Raw genomic sequence first — 17,464 nt, forward strand, 5'->3', positions numbered from 1 at the left:
AATGACAGCAATTATTTATTTTACTGAATAAGTGGACTGAAAAGTGACTTGGAAGCAGAAATTCATCAGTATTGGTGTAAAGACATCTTGTGACACAGACAGACTTTCTGGGTATCTTGGGTCTTTGTAGAATGAAAGTTTTCCTACTCTCAGAGCATAGAGGTCATCCTGAGTAAGACAAAATTATTTCAGTTGAGAAATCGCTGAGTGAAAGTCAGAGATCTTCCTGCTCACGAGCTGGTGATGTTGGGTTAAACAGGAGTAACAACGTCTTGGTGACTGTAATAGTATCAGTTCCTATTTGAACTTGCTTCCTCCAGCATGACCTTTGCACGTTCTTCATAATAAAATTAATTTCCAAAGCCTTCTGCTATGAATTATCATTGTTTTGGTTTTAAAATTATGTCATTCTTTATTTTACTTCTGCATACTTCTGTTATAATCCTTTGTCTTTCTGAGGTATCAGTTAGTAAAATGTGTATGAATAGTAGGTTGAAATTATCAGAGTTATTTCATTAATTGTCATAATTCAGGTTTGAACTCTCAGATTTTGTACTTGGAAGTCTTGTGTTATGTCATATGCTGCGCTGCCTGGCTTCCTGCCTTCTCTTCCCCTCTAGTACCGAAGCTGGTGTGAAGAACAGGGAAGGGAAGGGAAACAAATCGTACCCCTTGCCTCGTAGTAGAAAACAGATCAACAGCACTGCTGCGGCTTGAGCAGTAGCATGTCTTAGCAATCTACTGAAGGGTGATGAATATTCCATTTGGCTGCACAGGGATTATCCAGAAAAATATTACCATTTTTTTAAAGATAGCTTGTTTTGAAAACATTCTTACGCTGTTTGTATGTGACAGTTGTTAATTTTTCCATGGAGCTAATCATTAATAGGAGCCGTAGATTCCTGCAATCTGTCATTACTGTTGCTGACAAATGATTTTGTATCAACATTCAACAAAAAAGGCTGCCTGTTTTCAATTTATGGGTTCAAATAGCATGTCCTTGCCTGAGGAACTACTTGCAAAATATTTTCTTCTATTTTCTTTCCCGAAAGCCTTCTCTTTTGCTTTTTGTATCTCTCTCCCTATGTAAATATCAACTTAGTGATTTGTAATGTTTTTCTGTATGAAATGCACATTGTTGTCTCAATCTGTCTCCTGTTGGAACTCAGAAAAATGGAATCCTGCCTGTTTGAGCCTAGTAGTTACCAGGTTGGCTTCAACTAGCGTTGTTGAGCTTTACTGTCCTTTTTTATTACTTCTCTGCATAACAGACAACTACTCAACACTGCAAAAAAAAAAATCTTCCCACTGATATATGTATACTACATACTTTCGTGAGGTTGTAATCTTCTTTCTTTGATGACTCATTCAGGTTCTTTTGCAGAACAATGTCAAATGTCTGTGTTTTAATGGTACACTAAAATGTCTTTAGTGGGAGTTATACTCCTGAACAAACTTAAAACACAAAACGCAGCTAAGCATTTTCAGCAATGACTGCAGTAAGAAGTATGCTTAGATATGCTGATGATAAGCCTGGCTTAAAAAAATGAGATAAATTACATCAGGTTGAGTTGCTGTGGGGGCAGAGTGGATTACTGGTAAATTTTAGAAAGCTGAAATTAGTTTTTAAATGCATATAACCATCTTGGAAAATTCAGCATTTATGTACCAGTGCCAGGAATTTGTATGAAGAATTTAGACTGATGGCCAAAATTCATGGTTGGCTGGGAAAGGAGAGGATTGGCAGGTCTCCATAGTGCATAGAAAAACAAGTTTTCCATATGCAATCTGTTTTCTCCCATTTTACAGTATTACTGGTTTTGCTGTTGCGAGATTAGTAAAAATAGTTGTTGAGTGCTTTTTTTAACATCCTTTTCAAAATCTTTCAACGTTTTGTTTGGCTACGTGTTCCGGGTTTTTTTTTCTCTGCAAAATCCTGCTTACTGTTTGGAGGCTATTTTTCTTTGGTTTATTCTGTTATCAGAGCAAATTTGTACATAGCTGTTTTTTGTTGGAGTAAACGTGGAGGAAAGTAAGGGTGAATTTTCAGAAGTTACTTCATTGCCAGTTCGGGCAGTAGTTTTAGTTTCCTATTCACCTTGTCTGTGTCTTGAAGCAAAGTCTTCATCCTTTGTGATTTTTACCTCCAAGATGAGCGTTGGCACAGTTTGGAAGGAGAAGATAGGACTTGGCAAGATGCTGTCTGTCAGTATAACTGAAAAGTTTTGAGAGATGTATTTGCCTTCTGGTCCTTATGGATCAGTATGTAGAACTGGTCTGATACTCTGCAACCAGCAGATTGTCAGGAAATAAAGATATTTATTTATGTGCTTTTTTATCTTGAAATAAAAAATACTCTGTCAATCCTGGAAGGTTCTGCTCACAGATATTTTTTGTATGAGTTATTTTTTTTAAATTTGTGTCTTCTATTATGTCCATTATCAACTGAGCCCGTGATGGGGAAATTAATGTCAGGTCTAACATAATGTCAGTAGCATGACAATTTCGTCAAACTAGGCGTAATACATGCATGTAAAAATGACAAGATTATATATATGTAGGTTTAATATATACTTAGGCATAATCTGTAAGCATAATAGATGTAAGCATTTCGAGTAGCAACAGGTCATTCAAAAGGCTACCCTTCAAGGTCAATAGTCTTTTTATTTTGCTTTTATTTGATGCAGTAGCGCTAGGGGTTCTAACAGACAATAAAAGAAAACAGAGGGAAGGATTAAGGTGTAGTAGGATGGTTTGGTACACCTCCCAGCAACACTGCCTGGCGTTTCCAAGTTAGCTAAAGGTGGCTTCTGACACCGTCGAGTTAAGGGGTATCCATCTTAGGTGACTCAGATTTCCACTTGGTTGACCATAGGAGATTTTCCTTTTCCACTTTAACAATGCTGGTGAACTTTTTTGCAAGTTATTGTACGCTGTCAGTCATCTTGTCTTTGAATCTTGGGGTGATGAAGATGTGGGAGGCAGCAGCTGAACTGGAAAGAGTACTTCATAATTGCCCTGAGTCAGACAGCTAAATCCAGCATTTCAGACTGGCAAGCCGTATGCCAAGAAGAACAAATCCTTTTTGCTGTGTCCTGGATCCCTTCACCCACTCCTAATAACTTCATCAGCTAAAAACTAAGCAGAGCGGACTGTGAAATCTAATGAGCTGAGACCTGCTCAGGCGTATTTACTGGGAATAACTGATCATGCTGATTTAAGGAGAAGGGTAGTGGAAAATCTGTAACTACATATTTTATTCCTATTAGTTCTGATTGTGTGAAGTTACCGTGTAATTGCCCCATTTGTCTGAATGATCTTTTTTTCCTCCTAGTTAGGTTACTGTCATCATCTTGTTCAATAAAAGCCTATGAATTATATGTACCAAATACATGCCTGGGGATGGTCGGTACAATGTGCACAGCAGATCTCCAGAGCATGACGCTGCACTTAATGATCTCTTAACATTTCCACCGTAAAACTTAGATTCAGGAATACATCCATAGGTAAAATTTGTTTAGACTGGGATTTTATAGTTAAGCGTTGTGGTGATAGCTTTCTTAAGCGTTTTGTTTTCCTTTAATTTTTATGTGATAGTTTTAACTATCACATAAGATTCACATTGCCACACATAGGCAATTTTTTTACTTCGTTTTCACACTTGGAATTTACTTAGGTTTCTGATGACTATGATTGGCACAAAACAAAGCATTTATGTGCCTGGATCTTGGATGTTATGATAGGCTTATTTTTTCTGGATTCTGATTTTATTCAAAACAGGATGACTTTTACAGAAGACCAGATTTTTGTAGGTTCTTTTCTGTGTTGTATTTTCTTCCTTATGTATTTCAAAGTATTTTGCAGGCTTAGGTTAATAGGATTACAGAAATACATATTATAAAAGAAGTACCGTAGGAAAAAGTTAGTATACAGTTAAGTTTACATACTTTGCTTTCTTCGATCTTAATTAAATTTGACACTCAGTGATAATAATTAAATTTACTGGTTCCCCTGACTAGCCAGAAAGTACCTTGTGGTGTTTATGAGTGAACACGTATTTGTTCCATACCAAAAGAAAGCTATCCAAATCCCCTCGACTGTCATACACTATAATCATGAAGGTCCTGTATAAGTACGTATATCAGCTCTCTGAATGAAGGATTTTTGACACCCATAAATGTCTGGTTAGTATATCCAGTGTTTAGCTCTCTTGCACATGAATCCATAATCAGCATTTTGCTAGAGGGGATGCTCCAATTCTGGTAAGACATTGGAGATTTCTGCATGATTACTGTCATTAGGACAAAAGCACTTATGATTGACCAGGGCTTTTACTGTTTCACCAGAGTCTTGTAAAGAAAGTAATCTGGAATATAGGATAAGAACTTTGGTAATACTTCCCCCCCCCCCCCCCCCCCAAAAAAACCCAAAGATATTACAACTGGAATATACTTCTTGGATAGCCATGATTTAATCAAATTTATCATTCACAGAAGCATATTTCCAGCCCACAGACCACAAATCAGAATTCACCATTCGCATTTTTCTCTGTGAACCAGACATCTTCCTCTTATCCGCTCTGTAGCGAAGCCGTCTCTAAAACAGCCAGTCTAATGCGACTTGAATGCTGCTTTCTAATACTGAAATAAAAAATGAAGTAAAGCAAAACTTCCGTCAGTGAAACCTTGCAATTAATAATTGTCCCATCTGTTAGTAATGTTTTGCCTGGAGCCAACAGCTGTCCCTAGTTCTCAACCACCCAAGAGCCATTCGTGCAGTGAACTCTTAGAGGGGTAGCGCTTTTATCAATTTTTGATTGTTGTCTGTCATTTAGTTTCCTACTGATATTCTCGTTAACTCACTGAGCGCTATGAACCAAATCTGAATTTTCCAGCGAGGCTAAGTGAAATGAGGTGGAGGGTAACGGCCGCGGAGGCGCAAGGCCTGCGTTCGCCAGCCCACCGAGAGGAGGCTGCGGCTGAAGGCTGCCGCTGCCGCGGGGCCTGGGCGCTGGCAGGGGCTGAGGGAGGGCTGCGGGACGCCCAGGGCACCGAGTTCCACTCTTTGCTGAGAAACTCTGTATTTTTATAGAGAAATTATCTTATATTGAACATTAAAATTCAGCTTTGAACAAAAAAATTAAGGTGTTTTAAATATACCTGTAGTTCAGGTTTCTGTAGGTGATAGGAGATGCAAGGTGGATCTCAATGAAACTCAAACAGGTTTTAAAAAACCCAAAAAATACAAGAAAGCAAAACTTGAGGATATGAGGCAGCTGTAGGGGACTGACTAGTCTGCTGGGGCTGATCAGTCTGATGCTTGCTCTGAGAAGCAAGCTGGCTTCTCTCTCCTGAGGAATGTCTTCTCCAAATCGCATGCCTCTGCAAATCCTGTCGGAACAGCAGCTGTGCTGCCATGAGAAATGGCAATGCAGGTTAATAAATAAAAGCAAGCGAGCGCTTTGTATGTCTGCCTGTGGTGGCATTTCCATCCCCTGCCTGCAACTCACCTGCCCCCTTCGTCCACAGAACCTGCAGTGGGCCCGCGACGTGCTGCTGGGCAGCGGCGTCCCCTGGCAGCAGCTGAAGCACATGCCTGCGCAGGGCCTCTTCTGCGAGAGGAACAAGACGAATTTCTTCAACGTAAGTTTATACAGCTGATAAACACACCCGTGCTTTCTCAGCCGTCGTTTTAACACCTGTTTCTCATTTGAAAGGTTTGCAAAGGGATGGTAATGTGCGGTTCAGCAAAGGTGCATTAAACAAGCCGTGAGCGGCCAAAGGAAAGGCAGAATTGTATTATAGAGCTATTTACTGAGATTTTTTTTCTCTTGAAGGGAACCACTTTAGAAGGATTATTTCTGATGAGCTTGAAAACATGGGGAGAGAAGCAGCAACGTTTCTCAGTTATGCATCATTTACCATATACTTGATGGTTGAGCCCTCTATAAAAATTCTAATTCTGTTCATCGTAATTATCCTCTTGTTTACTGTTTCTCAACTAGACTCGCACTTCTCATGACAAAAAAAATAGCGGTAGTTGCTCTAAGAAATCTCCGGAGTGGGAAGGAGCTTTCTTGTATTCAGCTTGTGTAGCGTGGCTCAGCAGAAAGAGTATTTCTAAGTCCCACGGTGTAGTAGCAGCACTGTCGTGTAGACTGTCCCTGTGACTGTGGTATCTTCTAGTCCACAGGGCTGTCTGTGCCCCGCGGTGACGTGGGACACGGAATATTTCTGAGACTTACATGAGCATTTACCTATCAAATTACTGCTGTGACTGCGACCTGACACATTGCTGTTGTCTTCAGTATCTCTGGCTTTTCTGTGGTATTTTCTAGGTTTTTGTGCCTTCTGCTCTTCTCTGATAGGATTCTGTAGCTGTTTTGTGGCTTGCCATGTGTGGCGAGAACCTGGAGATGTTCTGTTTGTCTTTCTGGACTATGTATGCCTTACGTGGTTGCCTGCGATTGCAGTGACAGAATTTTATGTGTCTGCTTTCCCATCCAGTGCTTCTGTTTTAATATTTTAATTGTGAAATTTATTTCCATTTTATATCTGTTAACATCTATCTTCATTTTTGCTGTATGTTGTGTTAATTAGCACCTCTGTGCAAATGTCTGTTAAGTATAAGGTAAGTGCTCTTCTCTGATTATCGTCCCTCAGATGGGTTGAACAACTAAGGAATGCTGGCAGTGGTTCAAAATTGTATCATGGATCAGTTTGCAAAAAAAGCTTCTGTGTCATTCCATCTTTCTGGATAGAAGTTTTGATTAACAAATACTGTCAGCCTGACAGGGTATAGACCAAACAGTTGTCATCTGATGGATGACTACATGGCTTTGTTCTGGTTATGTCCCTGCAATATCTGCCTGCTTCCCCTACAAGAATCCTGCAGTCTGATTAACTCTTCAAGCTGGTGAATACTTTGGCTCAGATCCAGATAACACAAGTATTCTCGTAGAAGTTAATGAAATTAATCAACATGCTTCAAGTCAAGTATGAACTTTGTGTAATCAAGGTTGACTTGTTCATCATTGCAGGGTTAAGTGTCAAGAGTATCCTGTGTTTTCATGTCTGAGGAACATGAGCGGTAGGGAACTGAGCAGTATGTACGAGGGAGTGTTTCTACTCGAAAATGTGAATTACCGCATTGAGAGAGATCAGTGGTTGACCCAAATCATTTCTAGTTTTTGAATGCTAATGTTAGATAGTTTAATTTAAAGATAGATTCCATTGTATCCCTAGGTGGATGTTCCCAGCATTATTTCAAAAAACAATCATTCCTTATTCCCCATATTGATCTTTTTATACTCTGAAGGATGAAAAGTGCTAGTATAGATACTAGACAACTATATAATAATTCTAATTTGTAAATCAACAAAAACTGAATTCCCATAATTTAATATTATTAATTTTCTTTAGTAAGAAATTAAATATACTTTGAAATGAAAGGTATATGCTAGCCCAGGGCAATATATGGGCAATACTGTTAGAAAAGGGAGAAGATGCGTGAAAATGATGTTCTCAGCTTGAACTTGGGTCTGCCAACGGACGAAGACTGTGTTAGTCTGGAGTCCTCCACGTAGACCGCTGCCTCCGGGCTTGAGAAATGTCAGTTTGGGGACTCAACTCCAGTGTGTCTCAGCTATGGTGATAGTATGGCTAGCACATGCAGTGCCTCAGACAGCAAACCAACTTAGAATCATAGAATCGTTTAGATTGGAAAAGACCTTTAAGATCATCAAGTCCAAAACAACTTGTTGAGTCCTTTGTGGATCATGACTTATTCCTGCACGTGTGTAGGTTAGTCTTCCTGTTAACAGGTACAGTGTACATTATGAGCTTAGCATGATACAGTATTTTGGTGGGCTCATTTTCTACCCAGCTATATTTTCAAAATCCTCTTCAAGTAACACTCTGTGTGGAACATGTGGCAGTAATCCAGGACAGATGACACAGACTTAGCACACTGAGAAAATCCAGATCCGAGAGAGAAAGGGCTACAAGTGCCCATGAAAAAAATCTGTTAGTGTCATCTGACATTCCAGAATTGGACAAACCTAAATCTGCGAACAACTTGGGGAAAAAAAAAAAATCTTTCAACACTGCGTTGACCTTGTCTGGGTTAAACCTCAACCAGTTTGTTCTCATGCAAAGCTCCTAGCCAGGCAATGGGTAAGCACATGTACCGCACCATCTGGGTCAGTGCTCGCAACACAGACTTGGGTGTCATCCATTGCATACAGATGGTGTCGCAGCCCACTGTCCCAGCTAGCGTCTTCACATACAGAGTCGGGTGATAAAACAGAAATTATAGAGCTCCAAGAAAGTAAGTAGTCAAATCTAATCTCAGAAATTAAATGGCCAACCTTAAGATTTTCTAAGCTTATTAATGTCCCCTGGGGTTATTTTCAGCAGAAGCACTTTGCCTGAAGTGTTTATTTGCTACCATGAAATGCATTTGGTTTTATTTTTGAGAACTCTTTGGCCTTCATGATACAAAAGAGTTAAATGAACGTCTAAGTGGCTTTCTGTAGATACTTTACTACTGAAATACCTTTTTCTTCTGGAGCAAGTAGCATTGGTGTTTTTAATCTCTTGTACAGAAGATTCAGGGTGGTTGAAATTACAGCTGACTCAATTTTGCAAGTACAAACAACAGCGTGCAAGAGAGAAAGCCAGCAGGTCAAAGACAAGTAGGGACTGTGCCAGCCTGCTCCTCCCAGACATTTTATAAATCATGCATACTCCTAGTAGAATTATTTATGAAATGTTTATGACAGCACTGTATGAAAAGAAATAAACCTGGGTAAAGCTGTCTCCTGTTAAATTTTACTGCAGAACTGCTGGTCTGAATCTGTGTGTCACAGTCTGTTGTCTAATTTGTTAGCTGTCACTCAGCTGCGACTGAAATCTCTTTGAATTCATTTTTTACTGTCTTCAGAATGAGCAAAAAAGGCATGTTCACTTAGCCCTGATTTCTTCTCATTTGGCATATTAGAATAATGTCAGGATGCACAGAACCTTTTTCAGTTCTAAGCAAAAAAATGCGTGCTGCATTATTGTACCTATTTGTTTCCCAAACAGAAAAGAATGGCCCTGGTTTTCTAGGACCAGAGGTTTCTGCACGTTCGCGGCCCGGCTAGTGATGGCAGTCGTTGTATGAATGATTATTGCAGGTAGACTTAGAGGAGTTTTAGCTGTGTTCGTGTAAATGAATACCAAGTCCTTTTTGTTGGGCCAGTTACACATTTCTCTATAACCTGCCTGTACAGGTACACTCCAGCTTCTCTCTTCTTTATCTCTGTGTGTGTGTAAATATACAGAGACACTTTTTTTTTTTTGAGGGCTCCAGGATGGTTTCTATAGTAACTAAATTAGAAATTAATTCACCAGGAGAAAAAAAAAAAAATCCCAAAACATTGCTTTATATAGTAGAGCCCTTTTTTTACATATTCAGATTTCATGCCACCATTAATGAAACAAAGTTAAACTTTGTGCACGGATGATGGGTATTCATCGGTCTGTGGGTGGGTGGTGATTGTGGAAGAAGCGTTTTGATGGCCGAGCTCAGCGTACCAGTAACTTCTCCATATGGTTTCATGTACAGTATTTGTGTTTTCCTGGCACATCTTCTGTGGTAATAATAATCTGTTGTAATAAAGATCTTGATGTCCATCTTTGGCAACTGTTCCCCACATACGAAACCTGTGCATGCACACAGTACGCTATAATGCAGACATTCATGTGCATGAAGTCTTGCTGCAAACTGTTAAGGGTAATTGTTCTAGTTTTCATTCCAAAACAAACGCAGCATGTTTATTCTCTGCTGTATCCCTGAAGCTCTTCATTCTGTGGTCTGAGTAAGCAGGGTCAGATCAAGGTAGCAGCATCCACTGGGAGCCAGAAGGTGAGACGGCAGTGATTTCACTTTAATTTGCCATTGTTCATTCCAGGTGTGACTGGGCACTGGCAGCAGACCTCTGCTATGCAGAACTGCCGGTTCTGGGCACTGGGCAGTCGAAGAATAAAGTCCAAGTTTGGTGCTGCAAGCTTCTACAGGTGGTTCTTATCATAGCATGCTGATAAGCAGTGGGTGCTTTCTCTGCTACTCGCCCTGTGTAGCAGGTTCCTTCCCTAGTTGTGGTTCAGCTTGAGTTACGTCTCTCTGTCTCACCAGAAGAAAGCTGATTCTGAAAAGGAGAGAAGGGTGCAAGGGCTGACTCTGTTTTGGGATTCTGTACAACCAGAGCCATACAGGTGAATTCGAGATGTCGGAAAGAAGGCTGTTGTGAAGTCCCTAATATAAAATCATGGAAGAGAAGTTCATTGGGACTGTCGAGGGGAAAAAAAGGCAACATGCCTCAACTTTCCTGGAAGCTGGGCAGTTATATCAAGGAAGTTTCCTTATATGCCTCAGCTGGTTTTATACCTTCCCTTAGACATACATTACTGGTCACTGTCAGAAACATGGCACTGAGTGAGAGTATACGGGATTTTCTTTTGATCTGATACAGCCTCCTTTTGTTTCTCTCCCAGCTTCTGAAGTGTAACCTCAGCGTTAACGATTCCCATGACTTGAATTAAAATGAAACGTTCGTTACAGAATTTCATGTCTCTGTTAGAGATAACTGGCTATGTATCATCTAAGGGAAGAGGGAAATCCGTTAGGGTGGTCTGAACGTATTCTAGACGTTTGTTCGGCCCAGTCTGAGGTGGCTCCTAATGTTGACCTGAAGAACCCCCAAATACCAGGCAGGCCCCAGGGCAGCTCTTCAAGGCTGACTGTGGCAACCTGACTGAAGCTTCAGGTTCGCTCTTTCCTACCGTGTACTGGAAAAGCCTGAAACTGGAGGCAACAGCAGACTAAAATCACTTTCCTAGAACTTTTACTGCTCCTCTTTCCTTCCTGTCCTTGGCTGGTGATAGATCTGGGTTACTCTCCTCCTGCTCGTAGCTGGTGTGTGTCTTTTCAGTTGGCAAGTGTGCTTCCAGCTCCTAGACATCTGCTATGTGGAACATGAGGCTTCTGAGAAAAATAGCGGCATGTGAATCAGATTGGGGGAAAAGGGAGAGAACTTGGAGAAAGTTACTGTGCATCCACGTGAGTTGAGATTGTGTCTCAGCGTGGTGAGAGTTTGAGTTTAATCGTGTATAGGGGCTCTAAGAGAATTAATGGTTATGGTTTACCTTGAGCATGACTGGTTGCAACTTTTTGAAAAAGTGTTGGTCTTTTTAGTGCTTCTAACACTTTATGTGAAAATGAGTATGAGAGGATGCCAACTCAAGCTAAAAAAAAAAAAAAAAATCACAAGTGACATCCCAGAAATCACAAGGGCTTAGTTATTCAATTTTGTCCTTCTTGCTTCTGCGTGTTTTGGATGCCATTTTTATGCAACCACGACGGAACAGAAACCATAAAGGAATAATTTAAAAAAAAAAAACAAACTTTTTGATTCTAGCAGCAAGATAACGCTTGAAACAAGTTATTAGACTTAGTACCATTTCATAGGTGGTATACAAAAAAAGTGTCTAGAAAAGGTGACCTCCACCATTAACACTGACCTTCTGTGTAGTTGCATAAAACAAAATAACGATATCATAATGACAACACGTTAATAGTCTTTTTATGCTGCTTTTTTTTCTTTTTTATGCTTATGGTAGGCAGATGGGGCAGCTGGTTAGAGGATGGTTAAATCCCTGCCTACTTTAAAAGACAGAGTTGTCTTTAATTTTTGCAGGAGATGGCCATATTGTGGCCATGAAATACCTGTGTTTTCACTGTGCGGGAAGTAGGCCCTGAAAGAGCGAGCTTTCCGCTTGGCAGAAGCGCCGTTCAGTAAATGCAGCTTCTTACTGCCAGCTTTCTCCGATGAAGTTCTCAGATGCTAAGCAAAAGACATTGCCCTGCTACACGTTTTGTTCCTGTGCTAGGAAGAGCAAGCCGCTTTATGAAGCGGTTTGACAATTGAGAAACCCGGGCTGTCAGCAGCGCGCTGGTGTGCTGCTAGGCGCCGTGCTGCAGGGAGGCTTTGCTGCAGGGCCGCGGGTGTGAGGCTGCACGGGCCATCCAGCACCTCTCCTTGAGAAGATGACAGAGGCCTTGCTGTCCTGCACTGGGGCTAGGTCTGAGCTAACGTGCTGCCTGCCTGGCTTGCTTCCTCAGGAACGCTAACAAGTATTTCATCGCTTTTCCGACATTCCTGAATAATGTCATTATAAAGCTATTGTTCTTCATCTCTGTGAGGAAACCATTTCTGGTGTGGTGAAGAGATACTTGTGTGGAAGGCTGCTGAGGAATAACTAAAAAACCCTCCAGGAGTCCCTTCTGAGCCAAATGACTATACAATCCTATGCCTTAATTTGTACAGACAGTCAGCTGTATAAACGGCAGTTATTTTATGGTTAGAGTGTAAGCTAAAGTTTGGAAGATTGAAGAGTGAAACCAAATCAGTGTCTTCGCATCCTCTGTTCCTTGTTTTTCTTCCATTTTGGTCTTTGCTAATTCTCTCCGTTTCCCTGCCCTGTATCTTCCGCGCAGCAGCAGCGTGTCGCAGGCGCAGTGCTCCCAGCACCCATCGCTCAATGTCCGCTGAGCCACAGCACAGAGGAACTCGTACTGAAAAAATCACTGCCTCACCTGCCTGCAGATTCAGGAAGGCAAATTTACATTGATTAAATATAATTCATATATACGAGGTTATTTTTCCATCAAGTCTAGAAAGTTTTTTTTAATGAACACTTAAAATTTGGGATAAGCTGGCTCATTAAAATGCATAATGAGGTGACAGCCTAGCCCGTCTCTCAAAACCATGACTGAAAGTCAATTTTATAAAAGTGAATGTATGGAAGAGAATTAGTGTTTTGACTCCATTAAATTTACTGCTGTCTCTGTTTGAAACAGGCAGACGTTTCCTATGCAGAAAAAGGTAGCTTTTTGAGAATCTGCATATTTTAGTCAAGTAAGCATATTAATTTCCATTGGTTTTCTTGTCTAGCATGGCAAATGGCTTCCACTGGGCGAGGGGGAAGTGGGAAGCTGTGCTACTAGTTGCCCCTACAATAAGAGTTAATTTCATTGTTTCTTTCCTGACTTCACCCCTGACAGTTGTTCTTTTGCCAGTAGCAAGCTGTTTTCCTTCTTTGCCCCCGTTTTTTTTTCACTTGTAAAATTAGTGTAATTCTACTCGTATATCTCCTGCTCAGATTTTCTAACATTTTAATTGGAAGAATGCTTTTAGTAGGTACAAAGGAGTTTGTTCTCTCATTCTCTCTCCTTTGCTCTCGTGTGTGCTCACGCTCTTGTGCAACCTTAACACCGGATCTGAAAACAAAGGCAAGCAAGGAGTTAACTGTGCAAGTGAAACTTTCATGGTGATTGGATTAAGACCAGAAACCCAGTAAGCAATGAAGTCCTGAAGTTGCCTATAAAAAGCTAGATAACTTTTTCAACCTCTGCCCAACATGTTATTTACAGTTCTTCACTCCATCCTCTTGGAAAAACAGAACTCATCAGTGAAAAATGTCCGTCGTTCACAGAGTTTTCTGTCTCAATATATACACGCTGTTCTTTCTGGCTAACTTTGCAGGCTTCCAAGACCCAGCTAGTAAAGATGCCAATAAATCTAAATCCCTGGAGACACAAGCATGGGGTTTTGAACTGTCGTTTGTGCCAGTGGATATTAAACAGCTATTTTTTTCCATTCTGTTTCCCTAGGAAAAGTTTCTTCTTTTGTTGAGTAGATGAATTTCTAGTCAAAGGTAAGCTAGGGAGCAAATGACCCTGACATAAATGAAGATACGGCTTTGTAGAAGAGAGATTGTCATGGAGGTTGTAGCGTGTTAGAGGACATAAAGCAGTTAGTTTTAAAGCTGCATCTTAGAAGTTTGACAGCACCTGTTTCACCCACTCTGACCAGTATTTGAAAGGTGCAGGCTTGCTGGAACCCTGCGTGATGAGTGTCCTTTTACAAATGTGTAACAAATAAATCCACAATTTGATTTTTCCCATCTGCCAGCTGTGTATCGGATATGGATGGGAGAGCTACCTTTAGACACTTAATGGGGTTAGTTTTAAACTTAGGTTAGGTTCTTCTCTTTTAAAAAAAAATCTAAATAGGATTTTTTAAAAACTAAATACATTTTAAAATACAGTAGGAGAGCAGAGTTTTAAAGGTGATGATCCATGAAAGGTCTTTAAAATACATGGTTTTATATTGTATGTCTGCTATCCGGTTATCAGACTAGTTTTTGCAGCTTCTTACTATGAGTTATTTTTCCTAGTTTTATCACAGAAGTAAATGGCAAGAACAGTTACGTCTGTAGACTGCTGCATAAGCAAAACAAAACCAGAAAAGAGTAAATTTGGAATCTTAGAAGAAAATCTAAAACACAAAATTGAATCTTTTTAATCAGCTGGCATTAGCATTTTCCTTTCCCCTACAAATTCCTATAGCCTCTGACTGCAGGCTTGGATGTAACTCCTTTTAATATCAACGTGTAGAGTTCACACAAGTGTTGCGCCGGCAAGTAGCGTGTATGTGCCTGAAGTCACACCTCCTTGTCTTTAAATACCCTCGCCTTTTGTTCTAAAACTGACAGCATTACTCGGAGGAACATAAATTTAATGCATGTATAGCCAGAATCAAGACATACTCCGAGCAGTTTTCTTCAACGCTTCTTTCTTCGGTGAAACTATGTGTGATATAACCAAGATGAAGCATCTTTTTTCTTGATGAGCTGTTCCTACCAGTTGTATGTTAAGAGGATTCTGTGACATTAACCACGGCAGTTTCCTCTTCTATGTATTTAATTTTGTAGATATTTCCAGGCCTGCTTTTGAGGTAGGTATCAGCCCGTATCTGATCTTGCTCAGTACAGCACTTGTCTGTTCCATGTGCCAGGTATGACCGATGTTTTCATTCCTGTATCTTGCTTGTGTAGAAGTAGCAGCCTCACTCTGAGGGTGAAAGGAGCCAAATGGCAGTAAGTGAACACAGAAGCAGCTACCATCAGACAAACAGCTCATACTACCTTTCTGAAACCCTGTGACAATTTCATTCTGCGCCTGTGATGGTTTTAATTTACCTGGCATTAAGGTTCATCCTTATAGAAAGAAGAAAATTAATACTGAAATTAACTTTATTTTATTAAAGCAGCACGTTTCATGAGAAATATTCCTGGAATTAGAGTTCTCAGCAGAAGGATCTAAGTTATTTTTTTTTTTTTTTGTGGATATATATTGCCTTAGTGTAAAAATGAAAGCAGAAGAATGTGGGATGAGAGCAGCGTGATACAAGTCTGTGTGTACATCTGTGCAAGTGGATCGCATTTATAGCTAAATACTTTTAATTTAATGGCTACAGCAGGACATAATTGGCCAAATTAAAAAGGTTAAGATGGAGAAGAGAAGGTGGCAGGTGACGATAGGCAAGAACACAGTTTGTCGTTCTGCAGTAGCTAGTGTATGATGAACGGTTTGCTCGCTGACTGCGGTATCACTGCGTGGAGCTTAGATGAAGATACTGAAGCAGGAGTTCTCTGAGTAATAGTACTCCATCTTTGGCAAAATTCCTAAAGTTAGGGGAGTAAAAATGTTCAATATTGTATAGCGTATTATTGTTCCAGACTGTTTGGCTCCTGTGGAGGAGGAAGGATTTCCTGGCATAATATGAACACTTTTGGAGTTTGCGTGATAGCTACTATGTGAAACAGCAAGGGTTGACCACTTAAACAAGGTGACTTTCTCAGTCTCCTGAAAGGAATTAAAACAAAATATGATTGAGTGGGTGAGCGAAAGTAACGAAGTCTGTAGTGGCCGGTATTTTAGCTCGCTCCTCTGAACGCTCACGTGTGTTGCTGTGATCCAACAAGGGAAGTTCCTATGAGAGCTCCAGTGAAAAATGGCTTATTTCCAGGAGCTTGATGACCTTTGTTCATTTCCTTGCCTACACTTCATCTCCACTGCTTTGCTTACTCACCTCCTGCCAATAAACAGTTTCACAAATTTGGCTTTTATGAAATTGTTTTATATTCTTATAGGTTAGAGGAAGCACAGTCAGAGAAAACAGACCTTTCACTTAAAGCACATCCTAACAGTTACTCGGAATGAATTATGAATTTTGCTGGCTATTTGGTTTGCTGGCGCAGAACAAAAATCAGAATTGAAAACTCCTAGCAGGTCATTTTCTGTTTAAATCTTTATCTCTTCGGAGCTGCTCCCTGTGTGTATATTCAAAGTGTATCAGCACTTACGCTATGATCTCCTGTTTAGTAGACTAGTGTGAGCCATTACTATAATGGTGTTTTCGTAAGTATTCGGATGTTTGAGATAATTTAATGAGCTTGATGTAACAGCTAAACTGATTGCTGTTTACACGTACCTAGTTTGTTCCTCCTGACAGACTGCACGAAGGGTTTAAGAGTATGTGTTGGGGTTTGTTGCTTGTTTTTTCTTAATTAATGGTATAACTATCAATTGCAATATTTCAGGGTCACTGGGCTCCACTTACTCCAGTGATACTGACTCTGAAGTATTTCCAGTGGGAAAAATTTGGACAAACCTGCAGATGGGCCAGGCTTTTATGTCTGTGTAGCTCATCCATGGAGAAGCGCGTAGCCATCCCAAACTCTGTGACACTTTAACGCTGTCTCCTGTCGTGACTGACCTTAACGCTTAATATAGCGTACATATTTTATGTTTATAATCCATGTGTGTATCACAGCTAGTGGCAGATTCAGTGTTAAAAAACGTTAATAGAATCATAAATCAGATTTTAAAAAGAAGTTGGGATTACAGGCCAGTATAGTTTTATAATGAAGGCGGGACTTTCGATGTGAACGCAGTGCCATGATTTCAAAAGCATTTTCTTTGTAGCGTAAGAGAAAATACTCATAATAGGAATGTAAGCGTTGAAATAAAATGCACGTTCCAATTACTTTGTAAGCTGAAATACTGACAATGGGATAAACTTAATCTTTAAAAATTATATTTGGTGACACATAAAGGTGATGTTTTCATGCCAGTAATGAAGTAGTTGTTCCAGCAGGCTCAAATGAAAAACATTTGGCTTTGTTTGTTTGCCCTTAGTCTGAGGGCTCTGTACCAAAGGCCTTACTGATAACTACTTCCCAACAGGTTTTAGGTCAGGATATTTTTGTTGTCGTTTTCTTTCCAATAAACAAGAAAGCAAAAGTATTTTTCTGAATTAATTATACTAAATGAATGTTGCTTTCGGGACCAAAAAAAAAAAGACTTTACATTTTCTAGCATTTCAAGTGAAACATGCAACTATGTAGACAGACTAATTTTTTGAAAGTTAAGCTAATTCAAAACAAAGACTGAGATTCTGGAAGCTTAAGCTTTTATCAAATGTTTCTAAACCCCTTTTTTTGTATTTAAATTGCAGCAGCAAATAAGCAATATTCCATATAGTTTGTAAGTAAAACACTAAGGTATGAAAGTT

The 17,464-nt window shown here is 40.0% G+C and overlaps 1 protein-coding gene and 1 long non-coding RNA gene across 10 annotated transcripts in view; one reads left to right on the top strand and one right to left on the bottom strand.

The window, feature by feature from the left end:
• Positions 1–17,464, top strand: part of CABIN1 (calcineurin binding protein 1) — a 121,796-nt gene that overhangs the window by 46,334 nt on the left and 57,998 nt on the right. For 8 of the 9 annotated variants that reach the window (XM_087768712.1, XM_087768705.1, XM_087768711.1 and 5 more), the window contains one exon: positions 5,529–5,642. The exons of the other annotated variant lie outside the window; for it this stretch is intronic. In XM_087768712.1, coding sequence (XP_087624838.1) covers positions 5,529–5,642 — 114 coding nt within the window. The remainder of the gene's footprint in view (positions 1–5,528; positions 5,643–17,464) is intronic. 9 annotated transcript variants of the gene reach the window in all.
• Positions 4,565–5,604, bottom strand: LOC148054385 (uncharacterized). Its single transcript, XR_015707222.1, has 3 exons — positions 5,510–5,604; positions 5,160–5,410; positions 4,565–4,640 (listed from the first exon to the last, which is right to left on the bottom strand). It is a non-coding gene; the product is annotated as an uncharacterized LOC148054385 (long non-coding RNA).

Source organism: Nipponia nippon, unplaced genomic scaffold (genome assembly GCF_047370975.1).
Source record: "Nipponia nippon isolate SJK-2023a ecotype South Korea unplaced genomic scaffold, ASM4737097v1 scaffold_30, whole genome shotgun sequence".
Lineage (NCBI taxonomy): Eukaryota > Metazoa > Chordata > Aves > Pelecaniformes > Threskiornithidae > Nipponia > Nipponia nippon.